Source organism: Xiphophorus hellerii, chromosome 12 (assembly GCF_003331165.1).
Source record: "Xiphophorus hellerii strain 12219 chromosome 12, Xiphophorus_hellerii-4.1, whole genome shotgun sequence".
Lineage (NCBI taxonomy): Eukaryota > Metazoa > Chordata > Actinopteri > Cyprinodontiformes > Poeciliidae > Xiphophorus > Xiphophorus hellerii.
In genome coordinates, this window is record NC_045683.1 from 13,580,328 (window position 1) to 13,600,662 (window position 20,335).

The following is a 20,335-nucleotide window of genomic DNA, read 5'->3' on the forward strand; positions in this document are numbered from 1 at the left end:
ACAGTCAATAACTCCTTTCTCTTGTAAAAGTTCTACCATGACAACACTGATTATGATTAACCCATGTTTTCCACATTATTCATTTTATTTATTTTTTTTATAAAACACTTTGTCCTCACTGAGCTCCCTTAGCTTTAGGATCTTGACCTATATGACATGTGAGCAGAAGAGACAGTCAAACTCTATCCAACTGGTCAAATGTATTATTGACTTGCAAAATTTAATACAGGGCACCTGAAATATGATACACCACTAAACCAGTTCTTGCGCTGCCGTGATATTGCTCCTACTGATATGAATAAAGAGATTTTAAAAGAAAATTGCGAGGGTGTTAGTCATTAAACAATAGCATCATAAAGATGATTTTATACAGCTGTGGTTATTATGTCAGTCATGATGGCATGAGGCTCTAAGTTGAAAGTGTTAAAAACTGTAAAATATGTTGGCTTTGTCAGGGAGACAAATCACGTCAGATAGGCTGGACAAAGTTCATTTTAATTCTTACAGTTTTGTGAGAAATAAATTAGGGAAGTAAATGGCCTGACCTATTTTATCTCTGAACAAATGTTGCCATGGGCATTCAAACTCTGGATGTGATTTCTATCTACCTTTTGTAATTAATAGAACATTTTATACATAAACTAATTTGTAGAATGACCTTCAAGCCATGTTAAACACTTGATTGATTGGTGTGGTGCATTCAGGACAACATACCCTGATAGTTTTGGTATCCTATCCCCAAAATTATATTTTATTAATACAACATACAGTAGATTGACAACTGAGAAGATCTGCACATCATGCATGTCGGGTCAAAATGTCCCCTGGTAGATGGCTCTATGTCTTTCCTGAGAAATTGTCAATAAAATCCTGGAGGTCCAATAAACCAGTAGTCTTTATTTAAATATTTTCATCTATTAATGTATTTTTTAACTAAGCCTGACTTGTTTGCTTGGTATAATTGACTGTATCGAGCACCAAGGAGATGCGGAGTGCGCACACAAATCTTGCCGTTATTGCATCTGACTTTTTGGGTTTGCTCAGATTGGGGGTCTATCACATCATAATCTTCAAATAATTTAGTGTTGTTCATATTCACAAAAAAAGACTGTGTAAACACATTTGCAAAATTAGCAAAAAAAATTTAAACTTTGATGAAGAAGCAGGGCTTGTTTAGTCAGATATTGTTTGTCCATTGTTTCATTTTTTCTAAGATAAAAATGAGATTTTAAAATAAATGTCTACTTTTAACTTGAACTTGTAAGACCAAATTCACTTGTTTTTGCACAGTTACATATTCTGTATCTAAACACCTGTCACTGTCAGTGACTAATTTGCGCCAACACCAGCACTGAGTCGCCACTGCCAGGAATAAAGCAGAACTGCAGTCTGACGCTGGACTTTTTCGTGCATGCACCTTTCAATGCAACTGCAGGAGGCGCTATCAGTGCACCGCAGGAGGCAGCAGGATATTTGCCAATCTTCTCCCTCATGCACACACATGCAAACTTGTTATCTCTCAGCAGTACAGAAAAAGAAATGATAGAGCGGGAGAATATATATCTGTTTGGTTTGAGCGGTTTGAATGGGAGAAACATTTAATATCTGTTGCTTCTAGTGAGTTTATCTGTTAATGATCTCTATTTTAATGTAATCTGTCACTTGAGAAACAGTCGTGATAAAAACATCATTTTCACAGTTTGCAGAAAAAACGCTTTGACTTATTAAAGCAATTGATCATTTTCAATAAAAGTGTTTCAGGATGAGAAAAAACAACTTTTTTTCCACAATAGAAAGCAGTCACTGCTTATATTTAATTAAATTAAATACTGGCAATTACAATAAATATGAAGGGTATTTCCACTGCATTTTTAAAAGGCTTTGTGCCTGTTGTGTTACTATTATTATTTTCTGGTTTTAAAAAAAATCTGGAAAGGATAAGTAATTATTCAGATGAGTCTGTTGCATTTGATTTAATAGTTGTATTTACATCCAGAATTAAATAAGAATTCAAAAGTGCAAAGGTCACTTTAAACTGTTGAGGTTCTAGTGAACTGAAAGATCAGGACATGAGAAAACACACTGATGCTTGGGTCAAGAAAGCGGAAAAAGGAATTGTGTTCAATCAATTTGTTTACACCTCTGATTAAATTGGTTGGGGAGGGAGAACCCGGGAAAATAATCTTAAATTTGTTTTTCTACCCTCCCTTCATTGCTGGCTGATAATGTTATTCTGGCTCAGATCCACTTCCCTCCAAAAGTGGAAACAGACACATATTATACTTTTCCTGCATAACACATTTATTTATTATGGTGTTTACAGTATTTTTTTATATTAAATTGAATTAATTAGGCAAATAAAACTGGAATTGAACAACTACCTAAAACAATATGTCAAAAACATTAAACTGTTCAACATGACCTAATAATCGTTTATTTTTGATTATTTAGAGGTCAAACTCCGTATAAAAGGTACACAATGCACATGTGAAATGATGTCTAACAACAACCAGCTTGCAAAGACACAGCAAATCTGTGACATATTTGAACAAATTTAAAAAACAAATGTAGATGGAAAAAAATTTAAATTTGAATGTTCTTGTATGCGAGTACTCAAATATTTTTTTCTGAATCTGGGAGAAGGAAACCAAATCTTATTGTCAGTAAAGATGAAGAATGTCCCTCCTGTGGTGCTGAGACTGTCTCTATATGGTTCTCATTTGAGATTTATTCACAAAACAATATTTACACAGCATTAAGGTTTTTTTGTCACCAAGCATCATACTGCCCTTCAAAAGCATTTTCATTTGGACATGAGTACAATTTTCTTATCTGCAAAGAAGTGACTTAGTTTTGTCATAATTTAAGCTTACTGAGGAAACAATTGTGCTTCTTTGATCGTTTTTCAAAGCATTTATTCAGCAAATAATTAAATAAACCACACATTTTACAACAACATACAAAGAAGATCACAAGTTTAAACATTATTTTGTTTGTTTTTTTCTACATGATTATTTTGAGGTCAAAAACCTTGTTAAGTGATTAAAATGCATCTCTGAAATGGCACTCGATAGCTGCCAGCTTGTATAGAATCAAGACACATTTTCTATTTTCAAATAGGTTTTTAATATAATTATAGATTTATGAAGTAGAGATTGTATGGAATTCTTACTATGTACTTTTAAGAAGATACGCAAAGTTTTTTCTCAAATTTTACAGAAAAATCCAATTGAAGAAAACGCACTCCTTATTGTGTTAGAGAGCTGCCACTTGGAGCTGTGGTGGGATTGCTTCTATATGGTCCTCATCATGTTTTTTTTTTTTTGGTTTTTGCATAACGCATAATTTTTTATTTATCACTTATTTTATTCACCTATTTTTAATTTATTTTTCACATAATCCAATATCAAAAACATGTTTATTTCCGATTGTTTGTGATGTTGTCATCTGTGAAAAAACACTCTTCATTTCTTCATCTTACAGGGTTCAACTGTGTTTCTTTGATCATCTTTCAATCAATCCATTAAGCAAAAAATACTGAAAGAAAACTGAAATTGTGGGACAATATAACAAACACATCACACCCTTCAAGATGGTTTTATTACAAGTCTTTCTATTTGATCGGTTAGAGGTAATAAACCTTAGAAATGGTCTAAAATGAACATCTGAATAGACTTCTGAAAACCGCTACCTTATGAAAACACCAAAAAATTGTGATAAACCACAATAAGTCTTTATCAAAAATAAATATCAATGAAGTAAACATTGAGTGAATTTTTTGAAATGTGTTTTTATGTGCATATGCAACCTATTTCTCAGAATTTTTTATGAAAAATCCAGCTAAAGAAAACACAAACCTTATCTTGTCAGACAGGGTGGGGAAGATGCCCGCCATGGTGCTGGGACTGTCTCCATAGAGTTCTCATCAGGGTTTCATCTGCTATGTTGAGTTAAATAGTATTAAGGTATTTTCTTTTTTCTTTTCTCATTGCCCATTTTAACTCTATCCTTGGAAACCCATTCCTGTTTATGTTGGCGTAATAACTTCTCTCTGAAGAAGTTTGGCTTTTTCTATCATCACTGTAATACACCCTGGAGGCAACTGTGTTTCTTTGGCTATCTTTTAATGTATTAATTACGCAAATGAAACTGAAATAAACAATAATTTTTAGGAAAATATATAAAAAACACCCGGCACTTTTAGATGCTTTAGTCATATGTTTTTGTAACCTATTATTCAGAGGTTATAAACTTTATAAAATGTAGAAAATCCACATTTCGAATGACATCAGACAACTGCCAGCTTCTAAAGAGGGACGAAAACTGCAAGAAATATAAACAATTCTACTGTAAGGATTAATATATATGTAGTAGATGTTATGTGCAGTTTTTTAAACATTCAATTATGCAGATATTCAACTATTTTCTTTATATTTTTACAGAAAAATCCAGCAGAAGAAAACACAATTCTTATCATGTCTGAGAGGGTGGGGAAGGTGCCCGCCGTAGTGGTGGGACTGTCTCTATAGGGTTCTCATCATGGTTTTATAAAGCCTGACTTTCGGATGCAGACAAGCAGAAGGATTTTTCCAATCTATCCTGTGTTTGACCTCAACTGACCTGAGCCTGCAGGTGGAACTCCACAATGTCTTCTCCTGCGATTGCTTTGCCGGGGGCACTGCCGGCAAAAAAGAAAGCCAAATCCAAGAAGAAGTCAGGTCCTTCAGTGTCTGACCTGATCCTGAAGGCTGTGTCTGCCTCTGCACAGCGTGGTGGCGTGTCCCTGGCCGCCGTGAAGAAGGCTCTTAAAGCCGGAGGATACGATGTGGTGAAGAACAAGGCAAGGATCTCTGTTGCCATCAAGCGTCTGGTGAACAAGAAAGTCTTGATCCGGACCAAGGGCTCCTTAAAGGTTAACAAAAAACCTCCTAAGCCCAGAAAGAGGAAGGTGGTGAAGAAGAAGAAGCCAAAGACCAAGAAGAAGAAGGCAAAGAAGGCCACCAAAAAAGCAGCCAAAAAGTCACCAAAGAAGAAGAGGAAGGCCAAGAGTCCAAAGAAAGCCAAAAAACCTGCTGGGGCCAAAAAGGCAAAGAAGCCAAAGAGCCCCAAGAAGGTGAAGAGGGCCAAAGCTAAAAGGACCAAGGCGGCAGCCAAGAAGTGAGGGCTCCCATGGAACCAAAAGGCTCTTCTTCTGAGCTTTCACTCGGTGTGGACTAAGATGCATTCAACAAAACTAAGTTTGCTTTACTGAACTTGCTATTTTCTTACATTTCTTATTTTTTCTCTTTTTTCTCATCTGTCACAGTCTGTTATAGACTGAACTGCATTGTTGGAAATAAAAATATATATATTCTTATTTAAGAAGTGTGATGTAGTTACTTTATATACGTACTTGCTTAGTAATATAATAAAGGTGTGTTGTTCAGGTAGAATTATGCAATATTACCATTTTGTCTTAAAAAGTAAACAAAACAGTTTGTTAGACTCACTGAGAATAGCTTTTGTTTGCTTCAGTTTAGGAGGATTCCTTGTTGGGTTTAAGATTAGTTTGCTTAATTCTCAGAATTAATATTTTCTGGAGTTGTACTTTTTCTGAACTGAAAATCAAAAGCACACATGAATCAAATGTAAACAGGAATGCTGAAGTTTTAGTATATTTAACTTTTATTTGTAAAGTAAAGTTCTCATCAATACACCTTCCGCTGTAACCTGATACAAATGTCAACCTGTTTTACATTCAGCTGGCAAGCTGACAAAACTAGATAAAATAATGTCTGAACTCAATTATCTGCTGTTAAGGAAATTTGTGGAGATTAAAAGAGAGGGTGTGACTCCAAGAAACGCTCCACTGGCCAAGAGTCAAGAGGTTTATTTTCCAAACACACTGCCTCGTTGTCACAGCGCTGTCATTCTGTTCATACTGGCCTTGACTGTTCTTAACCATAATCTTCGGTTTATAAGTTTCAGTCGTAAAAAATAGGTTGAGTCGTATTATCTCAACATTATGACGAGTTTAGCTTCACTGCAAAAGATAAAAAAAAGTGGCATGGGGTTTCTGTCTTTTTTTTTTTTTTTTTGCTTTCATTCTTTTGTCAAACCAGACTCATAATTAGAAAGCTTTATGTGTGTGAGTAGTGTCTCAGAGTTTACTGTCGCCATCTGCTGGTCACAATTGGGTACAGAAGTGAAGCCTTCAAAGAAAAATCTCAACGGTATGTTGGGATGTCATATAGTGTTGAACCCATCAGACAGGTGAAGGACAGAGTTGAGATGAAGCTCAACACAGCTAATAAAACAACCTATTACATTTCAACACATAACAAATTACTTTTCAAGAAAATGGAAAGAGTATGACACAATTGCAGACCCACCATGGCATGGTGCCCACCTAAAATGACTGGCCGAGTAAAGAGAGCATTAATCAGGGAAGCAATGAAGTGGCCCAATTATAACTCTGGAGGAGGTACAGATGCAACAAAAGTCTGGGATGGACCTGGGATGGAGGTTCACCTTCCAGCAAGACAACAACCAGACTTACAAAGGAATCCTTTACTGTAGATTAAATATCTAACTCTACAATAAAAGTGTTGGAGGTTGGATTAGACTTATAACTGATGGGATGCTGGTTTGAATGATTGCTCCATCTGTCCTCAGACTTGATGAAGTGCTGTACAAATGTACAACATTTACCATTTAAAATGGGCCACTCAAAGTCAATACCTAAGTAGAATAGAGAATCGACCAACACTTGAGAATTACTAACTCAAGATTTGCAGCTGTAGCTGCAACAGCAAGTGAGAGGTGAAGTATTGATTTGGGAATGGGGAGGGCAGGGCTGTTGAGTGTACAAGACATATTAATGCAACACTCTTCTCACATCTAAGTGTGAAATATTCTGAAAACCATGTACTGTGTTCTTTTCACATCCCTATTATACATCACCTTGTGCAGTAAAATGCATCAAAATTTATTGCTGTATCATGACAGAGTGCAGAAATGTTCAAAACGTAGGAAAACTTTTGTGAGGCATGGTAATTTATTGTGCTACTTTGACAATAAAAGTGATGGCAAAGTGAGAGGGGGTGAGAGAGGTTCTCAACTCGGTTTGAATTTTGCTGCTGTGCAGCATCTTTCTGCAATAAATACAGGGGAAAAACCGGAACTTGCCAAACTGGAAGTGCTTTTCCAAATGTGTTTGCTAACTCGGTGGGTCGTTTCTCACAAACACCTGGACGTTTACCTGAGCCTCTTGTCTGTACCGAAACAGGTTCAGACATGAATGTTGGAATGTGACTCAGAAAGTCACTGGGTTTCCCCAGTGATGCACTCTCATGTGATGTAGACCATTATTTCCCCTTATCCACTTTCTGTTCCCTTTTTAAATGAGGAAGACTGTAAATACTTATCTCAAGGTATAGATAAAGCATCAGTATAGATAAAGTGTTCTATTTCATCTTCTGAACTGCACGCAAAGAAGATTTAAATCTCTTCTCCTTTTATAGTCACATGTCTGGATTGTTTGAATAACAACCTGTCTGTCCTGCAAGGGAGATTTGTTTTTATGTTAAACCATTATATTAAACAGATTGTCCTGCTTCTGGTGATTTTCTGCTTCTGTTCTGTTATGGTTCTCTAAAAATCACTCTTTTTAGAGAACCATGTAAAACAGAAAATGGCACATTAGGTTAAGGAATTTTCTTCATATTATTCTGTATCAATTTATCAGTGACAAAAGTTTCACTTAATTGTTTATGATAGTTATATTTCACTGAGCAGAACTTTTCTGTCACAATGAAATTGTAATCCTTTTATTGCTGTGTGCTAAACATTTACAATAGTGATGGGGAGTAGAGTTAGTGGTGTTCATTTAACCTTGAGATTTGTTTCCTCTTTGCAATTCTCATGGGATAAATGTTGTTTTAGTTCTGGACAAATAAATGAGAAATTGCAAATGTCTGCAAAATAAGCAGTTGTTAAATCATAAGATTATTATTGTTTTAAAATTTGATCAAACTTTTTACAGGCTTTTCTTGTCAGCCTGTAAAAACAAACAAAAAAGACCTAAGAAAAATGGAAGTGAAACCAAACCAACTCTCAGTGTTTCATGTTAGTCATGGGATCAAGACATTAGAGGCGGGACTGAATGAACTTCAATATAGCTGCCTCACATTTCACTTCAGACTGAGGCATCATGAAGTCTGCCCTGACACTTCTTGCTACTCTTACTTTTTTTCAAATCTGCTGCTCTGGTCCCGTGAGCCGTCCGACCAACTGGCTCAGACAATGCCGGGCGTCCACCAACATTTCTCTCACAACCCTGGAAGTCCTGCCAGGAGGAGGCTGGGACAACCTCCGGAACCTGGACATGGGCCGAGTGATGAACCTCAGCTACTTCCAGTGCCAAACCACCGAGGACGGACTTTACCTCATTCCAGATGAGGTGTTTGTCATCCCTCAGAAGCAGACAGGCGTGGAGACCAACTCAGAGATAATCAGCTCCTGGCTGGAGCAGAAAAGCACCACATCTCACTCCATCAATGCTGATGCATCGTTTTTCTCAGTTCTGAATGGCAAGTTTTCCTTTGAGAACACAAGGATGAAATCACATCAGGTCAAGGATTCTTCGACTACAGCCAGAGTACAGGTACTTTGAATATTTAAGAAACATTCATGTCCTATTATTTGGGAGAAAAAAAACTTTTTATAAATATTTAGAGACATCTGTGCAAAAGTTTTCAGACCCCTTGATCTTTCACACATTTATTTTTGTATTCCCGAAAATTTATGCAATAGATAAGTTTATGTGTGATTATGAAGTGAAAAGGAGAATGATCAACGGTCTTTTAAACATTTAATCTTTTCAAATCAAATTCTGAAAATGTAGCTAGAATTCATATTTATGTGCTACTTTGGAGCAACACTGATGTCACCAGGTTATTTGGGATTTCTACCAGATTTGCACAACTAGATATTGGCACCCTTTTTTTTTTTTTTAGCTCAAACTTTCACATATTTGATTTGGGACCATTTATGAACAGCAAATATCATTTTCTACAAGGTCTACGTTTGGTAGGTTTCTAGACTTTGACTGTGTTTAACACGGATGTTCGGATCTAAACTAATGGTGTCGCAGGTTAATCCTCAAAGGGCAACAACATGATTTAAGTGTTGTCTCTAGGCAGTTGTAGAATACAATGAGGTTCTTTGTTAGCAGGTAAAAAAATAAATTTTTGATTGGCTATGCCAGTAAACAGCTATGCAATAAAATGTCTGTTTTCATTATTGGCACATGCTCAGATTTATAGAAATATAAAGGAAAAGTTACATATCACAAAACTGAATATAATCTATATTTTAATTCTATCAACAGGTTCGCAACTTCATCTACACCGTCAAAGCTTACCCAGACTTCACTTTGGATTCTCGCTTTGTTCAGCAAGTCAAAGAAATTGTTGATGCAATTGCAAACAATCAGACAAGGAATGCAGAGTACCTTTCAGAGAAGATGGTGCTGGACTATGGAACCCATGTTATCACCAGTGTAGATGCCGGGGCATCTCTGGTGCAGGAAGACTATCTCCGTTCCTCTTATGTGTCAGACAGTTCTTCAGATACCTCCACTGTTAAAGCTCAGGCTGGGTTAAACTTTTTTGACAAACTAAAATTTGATATCAGCAGTCAGTCTAGCCAACAAAGCTCATCACTTAAAACATACCAGTCCAATATTCAGTACTCCCTCATCCAAAGCCATGGGGGCATACCTTTTTATCCTGGAATCACTTTGCAGAAGTGGCAAGAAAATACCAGGAATAATCTGGTTTCTATTGATCGTTCTGGGTTCCCCATCCACTATTTTATAAACTCAAATACTTTTCCTGATCTGCCACAGCCTACAGTTGGCAAAGTGGCTCATACAGTGAGCATGGCAATAGAGCGCTACTACAAGGTCAACACCCGCCCTGGTTGTGTGGACATTGGTTCCAAGAACTTCAACTTTCAGGCTAACGTTGATGACGACTCATGCGAGGGTCCAGCCACCAACCTTAGTTTTGGAGGAGTCTACCAACAGTGTACAAAACTTACCAAAGATGCAGATCCACTTTGCGAAACCCTTGCCCAGAAAAATATTGCAACAGGTGATTACTCCTGTCGCTCACCTTACTCCCCAACTTTATTACGATCAGAAGTGAGACAGCAGGGTTACACAGAAAATTACTGCTATGACGTTAGCTATGGATGTGGGTTTTTGTGGTTGTCCACTTGTCATCGGAAAAACTGTCAAAATCTCTATCGTGTTCGCTCTGCTCGAATAAATACGTACTGGTGCTCTGTCAATGGAAAAGCTCCAGAAAACTCAGGGTATCTGTTTGGAGGAATCTACGGCACCTCTTTCGAGAACCCCGTCACCAAGTCCAAAAGCTGCCCTGCAAACTTCATTCCAGTGAAGTTTCTATCAGATGGCCAAATTATCTGCTTGAGTAATGACTATGAGACTGGCACCAGATACTCCATCCCATTTGGAGGTCTCTTCAGCTGTGAGTCTGGTAACCCACTGGCTAAAAACCAACGTAGATGCCCTCCCAAATTCAGCCAACACCTCGCCACAGTTAGCGATGGCTGTGAAATTCTTTACTGCGTCCAGTCTGGCCTGTTTACAGGGGGTGACCTGAAACCAATCCTCCTCCCTCCTTTTACTAAATCTCCTCTTGTGAGCATGCAAGCCACCAACACAGTTATGGTGATGACAGAAGGAGAACAGAGCTGGGTCAGGGTGGGGCCCACTAAATCATGGAAACTTGTCAAACCCGAGGAAATGCCAGACCTCATTCGAAAGTTCAACCCAGAAATGAATCAGATGTCAAGTGGGGAAAAGGCAGGAGTGGCATTTTTAGTGATGGGTTTGATAGCGTTGGTGGTCATAGTGGCAGTGATTGTTAGGAGAAAGAGGAGGTACTCTCGATTTAGGTCAGGTGGATATGAGGAAATAGCTGAAGAGCCAGAGAGGGAGACAACCCAGGAGGAGGCGTAAAACGGCAGTCCCATGGCTTTAGATCGGGTGATTTTCCTTTGATTCTTAAAACAATTTTTCCACAAATTTAAAGATTTATTTTGTGACAGAGAATATTACTTTTTTACACATAAAACTTTGTATTATGAATTATGAAACTTAAAAGAGAACTGCATTTGTTTTGCAATATAAAGCGCACACGGATGAAAGCAAAACTGACTTTTAAACTCTGTAAAGCACCACTGCTGCCCCCATGTGCCAAGTGCACATGGCAAATAGCACATTTACTGTATATTATTATTATTACTCTACTTGGTATGCTTTGATGCTGTGTTTAGTTAGATTTTTCTTTGTTAAAAGCTCATAAAAATTATTAAAACAACTCAGGTTCACTTTGATTTGTGTCATGTGTAAACCAGGTTAAGAGCTTACTTTTTGTATACTGCCAATAAGACACTCTTAATGTATGCTTGCTTATTTGACAGCAATAATAACAATAAAACTAGTAAATGTGTGTGTGTGTTTTGTGTTGTACTCATGAATGTTAAGTATCTGATCAAATAAAATCTTTATAAAACAGCGAGAGGCCACATCAAACCCAATGGAGAAGCTGTTTCTGAGTAATTGATCATATTGAGGTAATATCTGACTTAATCCGAAGCATGCTTTGTTTAAAGTTTAAAGCCCATTTTAAAACAAAGTCATATAATGAGTCTCTAACGTCCTCTAATGATCTGTTTTAGAGGAGGTACACTGTTTTTTTGTGTACAGAACATTTTTCAAAGCTTCAAGGGTGTGTGAAGTAGCATCTAGTTCAGCGTTTCTATAATTTGACCCTGGTTCAAAGTCAAAGCACATTTGTTTCAGTCTCACATGTGCATAAGTGTTCCGAAACTGCTGTGAATAAAACACAACATTTAGCAGTGAGGCTTCTGCTTATTTTTATGTCATTAAAAGTACACAAGATCCTATAACTTGAGCCTTGCAAGTAACATACACACTCCTCTCTCACAATCTACATCTTGGTGTCTCTCTAAAACAACATATATAATAAAGCAACAAAACAGTGAAGCTGTAAATAAATCCGTGAAGAACCTTCGGCCATTGATCACATGAAAGGAATCACTTAAAAAAGTCTTCAATCATAGAGGCAGCATATAGCAGTTCATTAGACTGACGTAGCCTGCTGCTCAGGCAATTCTACAAAATCAACATACAACCCCTGGCAAAAAGTATGGACTCACCAGTCTTGGATGAGCACTCATTCAGACATTTCATGCTGTAAAACAAACTCAGATCAAAAACATGATACAATATTAAGGTCGTTCCAAAGTGCAACTTGTTGGCTTTCAGGAACACTCAAAGAAATGAAGAGAAACTATTGTGGGAGTCAGTGAATGATACTTGTATTGACCAAGCACAGGGAAATAAATATGGAATCACTCAATTCTGAGGAAAAAAGTGTGGAATCACTCAAATTGGAGGTAGAAAAAAAAGGACACACCCAGTCTATTTCCTTTCCCTAAATGGACACCTGCCCCAGATTAGATGTGCCCGTTAGTGTGCAGTTCAAAACACCTGCAGTCATGACACCTTGGAGGGCTGCTGGACGACGTGGAGTGGTGAGAACCATGGCTCCAACAAGAGAAATGTCCCTTGAAACAAAAGAGAGGATTGTGAAACTTCTTGAGGAAGGTAACCCTTCACGCATGGTTGCTAAAGATGTGGGCTGTTCACAGTCAGCTGTATCCAAGATATGGACCAAATACAAACAGCATGGAATGGTTGTTAAAGCCAAGCGTACTGGTAGACCAAGAAAGACATCAAAGCGTCAAGACAAACAACTTAAGGCCATTTGTCTTGAAAACCGAAAAAGTACAACTAAACAGATGAAGCATAAATGGGAGGAAGTTGGAGTCAATGTATGTGACCGAACCGTAAGAAATCGCCTAAAGGAGATGGGATTTCAATACAGGAAAGCTAAACGAAAACCAGCATTGACACCTAAACATAAAAGAACGAGACTCCAATGGGCTAAGGAGAGGCAATCATGGACTGTGGATGACTGGATGAAAGTTGTCTTCAGTGATGAGTCAAGAATCTGCATTGGACAAGGTGATGATGCTGGAACTTTTGTTTGGTGCCGTTCCAGTGAGATTTATGAAGAGGCCTGCCTGAAGAAAACAACCAAATTTCCACAGTCCTTGATGATATGGGGCTGCATGTCAGGCAAAGGCACTGGGGAGATGACTGTGGTTAATTCTTCTATCAATGCACAAGTTTACATTGACATTTTGGACAGTTTTCTCATCCCTTCAATTGAACAGATGTTTGGTGATGATGAAATAATTTTCCAAGATGACAATGCATCGTGCCATCGGGCAAAAACAGTGAAGGCATTCCTTGAAGAAAGACACATTCAGTCGATGTCATGGCCTGCAAATAGTCCAGATCTCAACCCAATTGAAAACCTGTGGTGGAGATTGAAAAAAATGGTCCACAAGAAGGGTCCAACCAGCAAAGCTGATCTGGCAACTGCTATCAAAGAGAGTTGGCACCAAATTGATGCAGAATACTGTTTGTCACTCATCAAGTCCATGCCTCACAGACTGAAAGCTGTTATAAAAGCCAAAGGTGGTGCAACTAAATACTAGTGATGTATTTTGAATGGTCTTTTGTTTATGCGTTTTTCATGATTCCATACTTTTTTCCTCAGAATTGAGTGATTCCATATTTATTTCCCTGTGTTTGGTCAATTAAAGTATCATTCACTGACTCCCACAATAGTTTCTCTTCATTTCTTTGAGTGTTCCTGAAGGCCAACAAGTTGCACTTTGGAACGACCTTAATATTGTATCATGTTTTTGATCTGAGTTTGTTTTACAGCATGAAATGTCTGAATGAGTGCTCATCCAAGACTGGTGATTCCATACTTTTTGCCAGGGGTTGTACCAACTAGCTGATGGGTCTTCTTTTTGAGAGTTTCTATTGGTGTATAAAACCTTTTGTAAAATGTCTTCAGATCTTTCGTGACTTCAAGAAGAAAACCTATACACATTCCACTGGCATCCACAAATAGACGTGTTTGGGTTTTTTTCTTCCCCTGTGCACAACCAGGGCAGCTCAAAGGTTTTAAACAAACACATATGCAGTCCAACAGACATAAAACTACATAGCCTACGGTATACACACATGGCAGCATCTACACACTCAGACACACATTTCCCGGAAAGTCCTTAAATCAGTGTTGGTCTCCTCTGCTGTGACAACACAAAATCTCTCCCTCCCCCACACATCCACATGCCAACACACATACTGCACACGGCTGGCTGGGATTTACAGAACTGGGTCTTGACCATGAAAACAAACCTACTCATGCAGAGGAAATGTGTAATTCTGCAGGGAAAGAGAGACAGGAAAATAAGGATGGGCAAGAGACAGCCTTGGATAGATAGTTCAAACATTTGGAAACTCCCTCCTTTTCAATATGCAGAGGACATAGTGAAGACTGAACTCTGCAGGCTTTCAGTACAGCTTGCCAGAGACGCCACAGCTCTCTGCAGTTGCAACTTCAGGATTTAAGTGTCTCTGTACTTCATCGTTTAATCAAATGTACCATGAATGGAAAGCTTAAAGAAGAAAACCCAAAGTAGTAGTTTATTCCAAAGAGAAAGTCGCCACTTGACCGCTGCTAAGAAGAAAAATATCTGTAGGAACAAAAAAGGAAAAGCAAGTCAGTAAGAGGTGAGTGTGCATGATTTCTTTGCAACATCTGAGGCAGGATTATTGCAGTTTATAATAGACTCCTGTGATACCAGGGATTTAAAGCTCATCTAAAACTAAAATCAAACAAATTCTTTTAGACTCTCCTTATAACAGAGAGTGTTTTTAACAGCAAATATGTCTCTTTGGCCTCTTTGTTTTCTGTCACATTTAGGTAACCATGCAAGCAGGAGGAAACCAGCAGAGAAACTTTGTCCTGTTTGTGTTGAGACTGTCAGTTACTTTGGAAGTCTGCAGGGTCCTGGGTTGTCGGATTGGCACCGGACCAGAGTGTGAGAAGGCTCCTTTTGTCCCAGGTCACAACCTGGCAGGGGAGGGTTTTGATGTGGTGCGTCTGCGCCGCACAGGGGCGTACGTCATCAATGTCAAAGCTCATCTGGATGACAACCGTACCTGCACACTGTGTCCAAACAGGTTCCAAGGCGGGCAGGTGATAACTGTAAAATCTGCAGCTTCAGCTTCTGTTTCCACTCCTCTCAAAATGACTTCACTTTAATAGAAATATTTAGTTTTTTTTCCTCAGCATGACCCTAATCCTAACGCTAAATCATTTGTTTCTCCTCCTTCCACTTTGCTTAGATTCAGAGGCTCCCAGCTGCAGTGTTGGACTGGCGTCTCTTCAGCCGCTGCAGTAAGCAGCTGTCTAGTGCACTCCACCACTCTGTGGACTCCCTGCTGCGTAGCTCCAACTCGCTGGTGAACAACAACTGGGGTTTGGGTTTGAGCTTAGAGAAAATAGGCCAGGCGGTGCTAGGAGGAAGCCGCTCAGATTTGGCCAAGTTTGCACGCTCGCAGCACAGTGTGGACAAAGCTACGTTTGCCATGCATGAAATCAGTTGCTCCTATTACAGGTAAGGTAAAAAAAAAATTAGGTTTACTTTGGCTGAATGCAGTGCATTGTTTCATACAATAAAGAAGCTTAATTTCTCTATAAAACTGGAAATATAGGTCAAATAGGTCATTCAGTATAACAGGTTAATTTTATTAATTCATTGTTTAGGTAAAACTATGAAGGTTAAACAATAAATTTGGTCTAAAGCACCAATTAGTTACCGTTTCTGTGCCGGTGAGGACCACCATATGAAAAGGATTTACTATTATGTCTTTAGTACAGGGGCCAGGACCAGTTTTACAGGGGCACTGCAATGTTTGGCCCTGACTACAATCGCCCATTCTCCAAATACTTCTTAATTAGTAAAAGAGAGTGAATTAATGTCATTTCATTTTCTAACCTTTTTTTTAAAAAAAAAAAAAACATCCACCAAATAAGTAGAAAATATCTGAAATTGACAGAAGGTAGCACTAATGTATATTTTTAGATAAAAATCCAGCTTAATAATAAATAAATCAGTCAGTCTCAGCATAATATATGCAAAATGTATTTGAAAATGTGTTCCTTACTGTCCTATTGAATGAGATTGATCACAAATATGAAGTGGGAAAATTTCAAATTTGTAGTTCTCAGATTATTTGGCATCAATATAATTCAACACAACCCTTAAGGAACTAATAAATAACATTATCAACACAGTGTGGGAATTTTCCCGATAATTTAAATACAAAGAAACACTAAACACTCTTTTATAAAAAGCTCCTGTATTCTCAGAATTTAGACGGAAGATGCTGCACATTTGTTTTGTTTTGTGTACCTACATCTATTCTAATCAAAAAGGGGAGAGGAAGTAAAGAAAGGAACTTGGAAAGTTTCAGAACCTATATCTGCCAACGTTTCACACCAGAAAAGCCACAAGAGGACAGCAATAGAGTTTTGCTTCCCCTTCGACTTTTTCCGCATGCCTATATTTGGTCATAACAAACTGCTTGGTGGGTCATGGAACTGATTAGAGAAGCGTTTCTCCCAGATGTCTGACAGAATATCTAAACATTACATCTGTTATCTCACCCAAAACGTCATTCAAACTGTAAAACTGTCAATTCTGGTTTAGGATGTACGGATGCTTTTATGTTCCTGGTCTTTGATTTGAGACTACCATACATGATGCAACATCATAATGTGCTCTGATTGGACAATGTGCTGAACAATCATTCAGAAAAAACTAATAGTTTTGAAGACGGGCAGTTGTAAAAATTGTTACTATTATTTTTGCAGATTACTTTAATATTGTGACTAAAAGCATACTTATGTCCTGTCTCTACTGCCCCTAAAAAGTTCAAACATGTAGTCATTGTATAGAAGAAAGAAACAGTGTGATAAAGGTTTGAGTAGATATTTAAGGTTAAGTAATCACGTACTATAATGAAAGTTTTCTGGATTTCTGCATTTACAAAATAAGGTAATTTATTTGGGAGATACTTTGACATATTGACAGAAATGTAAAAATATGCTTCTTATTAAATATTCTTGAGATGAGAATACCATTTCAAGGCTATAAAAACTTTCACATTTTGAAGTTTTCAGGATGCCATCGGCAGGGCATAACAGATTGTTTTTGACCAAACAAATGGTCTAACAAGGACATTATGAAATGACTTGGCAATAACAGGTTAAAACGTCAGTGTTCTGTCTAATACAAGAATATCACCAACAACCAGAGAGTAAAATGCACTTTAAACTGCATTGCATAATTCACTACAGAGAAATATACTGAGAAAAACAATATGCTAGACATGACAAGGATGGGATAAAAGTTTTATTTTAAACTCCCATCTAGAAAATATCCAAAAATATTTTAGAAAAGCTAAGAAATGCAAAGTGTTTACTATCATGCTCTCACATCAATAATACAAGCTTGTAAACTTTCTTTGTTGCAGAAAGATGAACATTATGTTGGTGATTGTCTTACAGCCTTCTGTTTTTGTAGCTATAGGCTGGCCGATCATCCCCACCTGAGCTCAGAGTTCACAAAGCATCTGAGGAGACTCCCACAGAGCTTAAGCACAATCCAGAACAAAGCCCTGTACAGACGCCTCATAGACACCTATGGAACACATTACATACACCAGGTTTTTAGCTTCTTTATTCTTGTACAAATGCAAAACATCCCTCCCATTGCTCAAACAGTTCTGTGCTCGAGTAAAGCTAAAACTACCATTTAAAGTTCTATGTTCATTTACTTTTTGTTTCTAGGTGCAGCTTGGGGGTAAGGTGAGGCGGATCACTGCTTTCAGGACTTGTCTGGCCACACTGAAGGGCTTCTCGGAGTCAGAGATCAAAAACTGCCTGAATCTTGAACTCCGGATGGCTCTTGGTTTTCTTCCTGCTAATGCAACTTTCTCCAACAAGTGTGACAATCTTCTGAAGGGTAACATGAGCATGGGCTTCTACCAGGGCTTCATGACGCATAAGATTGAGGTAATAGGAGGAGAGCAGTATTTCCCCGACATTCTCTACCAACAAGACCCCTCAGAGGCATACCACAGCTGGATGAACAGCCTCCACAACAACCCAGATGTGGTTTCCTATGCCATCTTTCCTCTGCATCATTTGGTGGAGGACAATCAGATCAGTGAAAATCTGAGAAGCATGGTCACACAGTACATAAATGAGAACCAGCTGGACGAGGAGCAGCTTGGCCCAAAGAACTGCTCCCCGACTCCCAACTTGGATCATAACTGCTGTCCTTTACGGGCCGGCAGAGGAACTCTGAGTCTGGAAATCCACAGAGCCGCAGGATTGAGGGCCGACACCTTCACAAAAACGGATGCATACGTGAAGATCTTCTACAGCAGCATGTATGAGGAGACTGAGACTGTGATGGACAACAACGACCCAGTTTGGAACGCCACATATGACTTTGGCTCAGTGGAGTTGGGTCAGGAGTTGAGGTTCGAAGTCTGGGATAGGGACGTTCTTTACAATGACATGGCAGGAATATGCATCGTCTATCCTGAGAAAGGAACTCACTCTTTAAGCTGTCAGCTGCGCAAAGGAGTTCTCTATTTTACCTACGCCATTAGCTGCGACGCACATTTGACAGGGTTTAGATGTGGCCGATATTCTCCACATGCTGAGTAAATAAGATAAGTATTTAGCCTCTCTATCTAGTTCTTCATTTTTCAAAGAGCACTTCTAACCTATGTTCTACATAGTAATTTGCACTAATACAGATGGTAAGAGACTTCAGAAATTTCTTATACCATCACCTATTAACAGTAGCTGTTTTAAGTTGTAAAAGACTATAATTATTAGTTAAAGTCTAAGTAAGCTCCCTTTGTAATACACAAGAAATGTATGCAGCATCAGAATCCTTTTTCATTATTTGTACAAAATAAAAATGTTTGACACTATAACATTCTTCATTCTGCTTGTTTTTTTCTTAGGAGTCTAAATACGATATATTTTATTCGTTGATCATGTTTATCTGGGCCCGTTTTTTTAAACATTAACATTAATCACTAATATGTTATCTACCTTATATAACCCCAGATGTAAAATTTATTTAAACAATACCAAAGACAAATGTTTATTGCTTATGTTATATATTAAATTGCATAAAATAGATTTGTCCAACAGATGTGGAAGGCCCTGGGCTGCATGTACTCAACAGAGCATAACTTGACAGATGTGGCCACGATGTGGCAGGAAGGGGAATTACTAAGAAAATGACAAATTTCATTCCTCTTATTTGAGGTCATTTATCACATTTGCAGCCATTCCTATAAATCAACAACTTTCCTCAGAAAGAAAGCAAACATTTGTTCATTATGAGAGGGTCCACTCACACCAGCTGGTCAGCAGTTGTAGTTTTATTGTCTCCTCTTAACTTCTGCCAATTGCAGATAGAGAAATAATCCTCTGGTCAAGACCTCTCCTTACAGCAATGTTAAAAACACTTTCCAGACCCACAACTGTCCGATACCTAAAAACATGGATTTCTGTTAAAACATGTTTTTAGTCTAATAGCATTAAGAATTAAATCGATGCTCAAACTTCTGTACAATTCTTTGCAAAAGCATTAATAATGCTTAACCTTTTCACATTCGGTCATGTACAACCGTAGATAACTTTTTTGGTGATTTCATGTTATAGAAAACTGTAAAACAGCTGAAACACTGACTTCTTTTAAATCTCAACTGAAAACCCACCTGTTTAGAATTGTATTTGAAATGTAATCAATTACAAATTTATTGATGGAACTTGACTTAATGATTGATTCTATATTGCATTGTGATTCTGTGTTTGTAATGATGTAAAGCACTTTGAAATGCCTTGCTGCTGAAATGTGCTATACAAATAAAATTTGATTGATTGATTGAACAACAAAGTATTTTAGAACTACAAAGAGAAAAAAACTCCACTAAGTTAATTTAAAATGAAATACAAAATGTGTAGTTATTTTAAACCCCCTATGTAGGATACACATTGTGCTCTACGTGATTTTAAAGCACAGCGAACACCATGTAAAAACAAACGATACATTTACCTTTGTTCTCGACCCATAGCTGTGGCGTGGATGAAAATGGTAAATGAAATTGTAGATGTAGTCAAAGTCAGGTTCATCAGGTCCAAATATGTGAAAAATAAAGATCTAGCTATGACCTTATTGTCCAGTTTTAAAGTGTAATGTTTATATCCATATTTAC

At 37.8% G+C, this 20,335-nt stretch overlaps 3 protein-coding genes across 3 annotated transcripts; all 3 read left to right on the forward strand.

The window, feature by feature from the left end:
- Positions 1-4,564: 4,564 nt before the first annotated feature.
- Positions 4,565-5,361, forward strand: LOC116729648 (histone H1). Its single transcript, XM_032578319.1, has one exon. It carries the CDS (start codon positions 4,646-4,648, stop codon positions 5,159-5,161), a length of 516 nt encoding a protein of 171 aa, XP_032434210.1. The 5' UTR covers positions 4,565-4,645; the 3' UTR covers positions 5,162-5,361.
- Positions 5,362-8,162: 2,801 nt separating this feature from the next.
- Positions 8,163-11,522, forward strand: mpeg1.1 (macrophage expressed 1, tandem duplicate 1). Its single transcript, XM_032578320.1, has 2 exons — positions 8,163-8,644; positions 9,371-11,522. Exons 1-2 carry the CDS (start codon positions 8,192-8,194, stop codon positions 11,027-11,029), a joined length of 2,112 nt encoding a protein of 703 aa, XP_032434211.1. The 5' UTR covers positions 8,163-8,191; the 3' UTR covers positions 11,030-11,522.
- A 2,804-nt stretch (positions 11,523-14,326) lies between these two features.
- On the forward strand, positions 14,327-19,046 carry prf1.5 (perforin 1.5). The gene is made up of 5 exons (XM_032578321.1): positions 14,327-14,752; positions 14,946-15,221; positions 15,371-15,642; positions 17,614-17,755; positions 17,880-19,046. The coding sequence occupies exons 2-5, from the start codon at positions 14,952-14,954 to the stop codon at positions 18,765-18,767; spliced, it is 1,572 nt and encodes a 523-aa protein (XP_032434212.1). The 5' UTR covers positions 14,327-14,752; positions 14,946-14,951; the 3' UTR covers positions 18,768-19,046.
- Positions 19,047-20,335: the final 1,289 nt, after the last annotated feature.

Bases quoted from the DNA above. Each gene is read 5' to 3' on its own strand.
- LOC116729648 (XM_032578319.1), top strand. From the start codon at position 4,646: ATGTCTTCTCCTGCGATTGCTTTGCCGGGGGCACTGCCGGCAAAAAAG.
- mpeg1.1 (XM_032578320.1), top strand. From the start codon at position 8,192: ATGAAGTCTGCCCTGACACTTCTTGCTACTCTTACTTTTTTTCAAATC. The intron at 8,645-9,370 runs GTACTTTGAATA...TTCTATCAACAG, and splicing joins CGACTACAGCCAGAGTACAG to GTTCGCAACTTCATCTACAC.
- prf1.5 (XM_032578321.1), top strand. From the start codon at position 14,952: ATGCAAGCAGGAGGAAACCAGCAGAGAAACTTTGTCCTGTTTGTGTTG. The intron at 15,222-15,370 runs GTGATAACTGTA...CACTTTGCTTAG, and splicing joins ACAGGTTCCAAGGCGGGCAG to ATTCAGAGGCTCCCAGCTGC. The intron at 17,756-17,879 runs GTTTTTAGCTTC...TTTTGTTTCTAG, and splicing joins GAACACATTACATACACCAG to GTGCAGCTTGGGGGTAAGGT.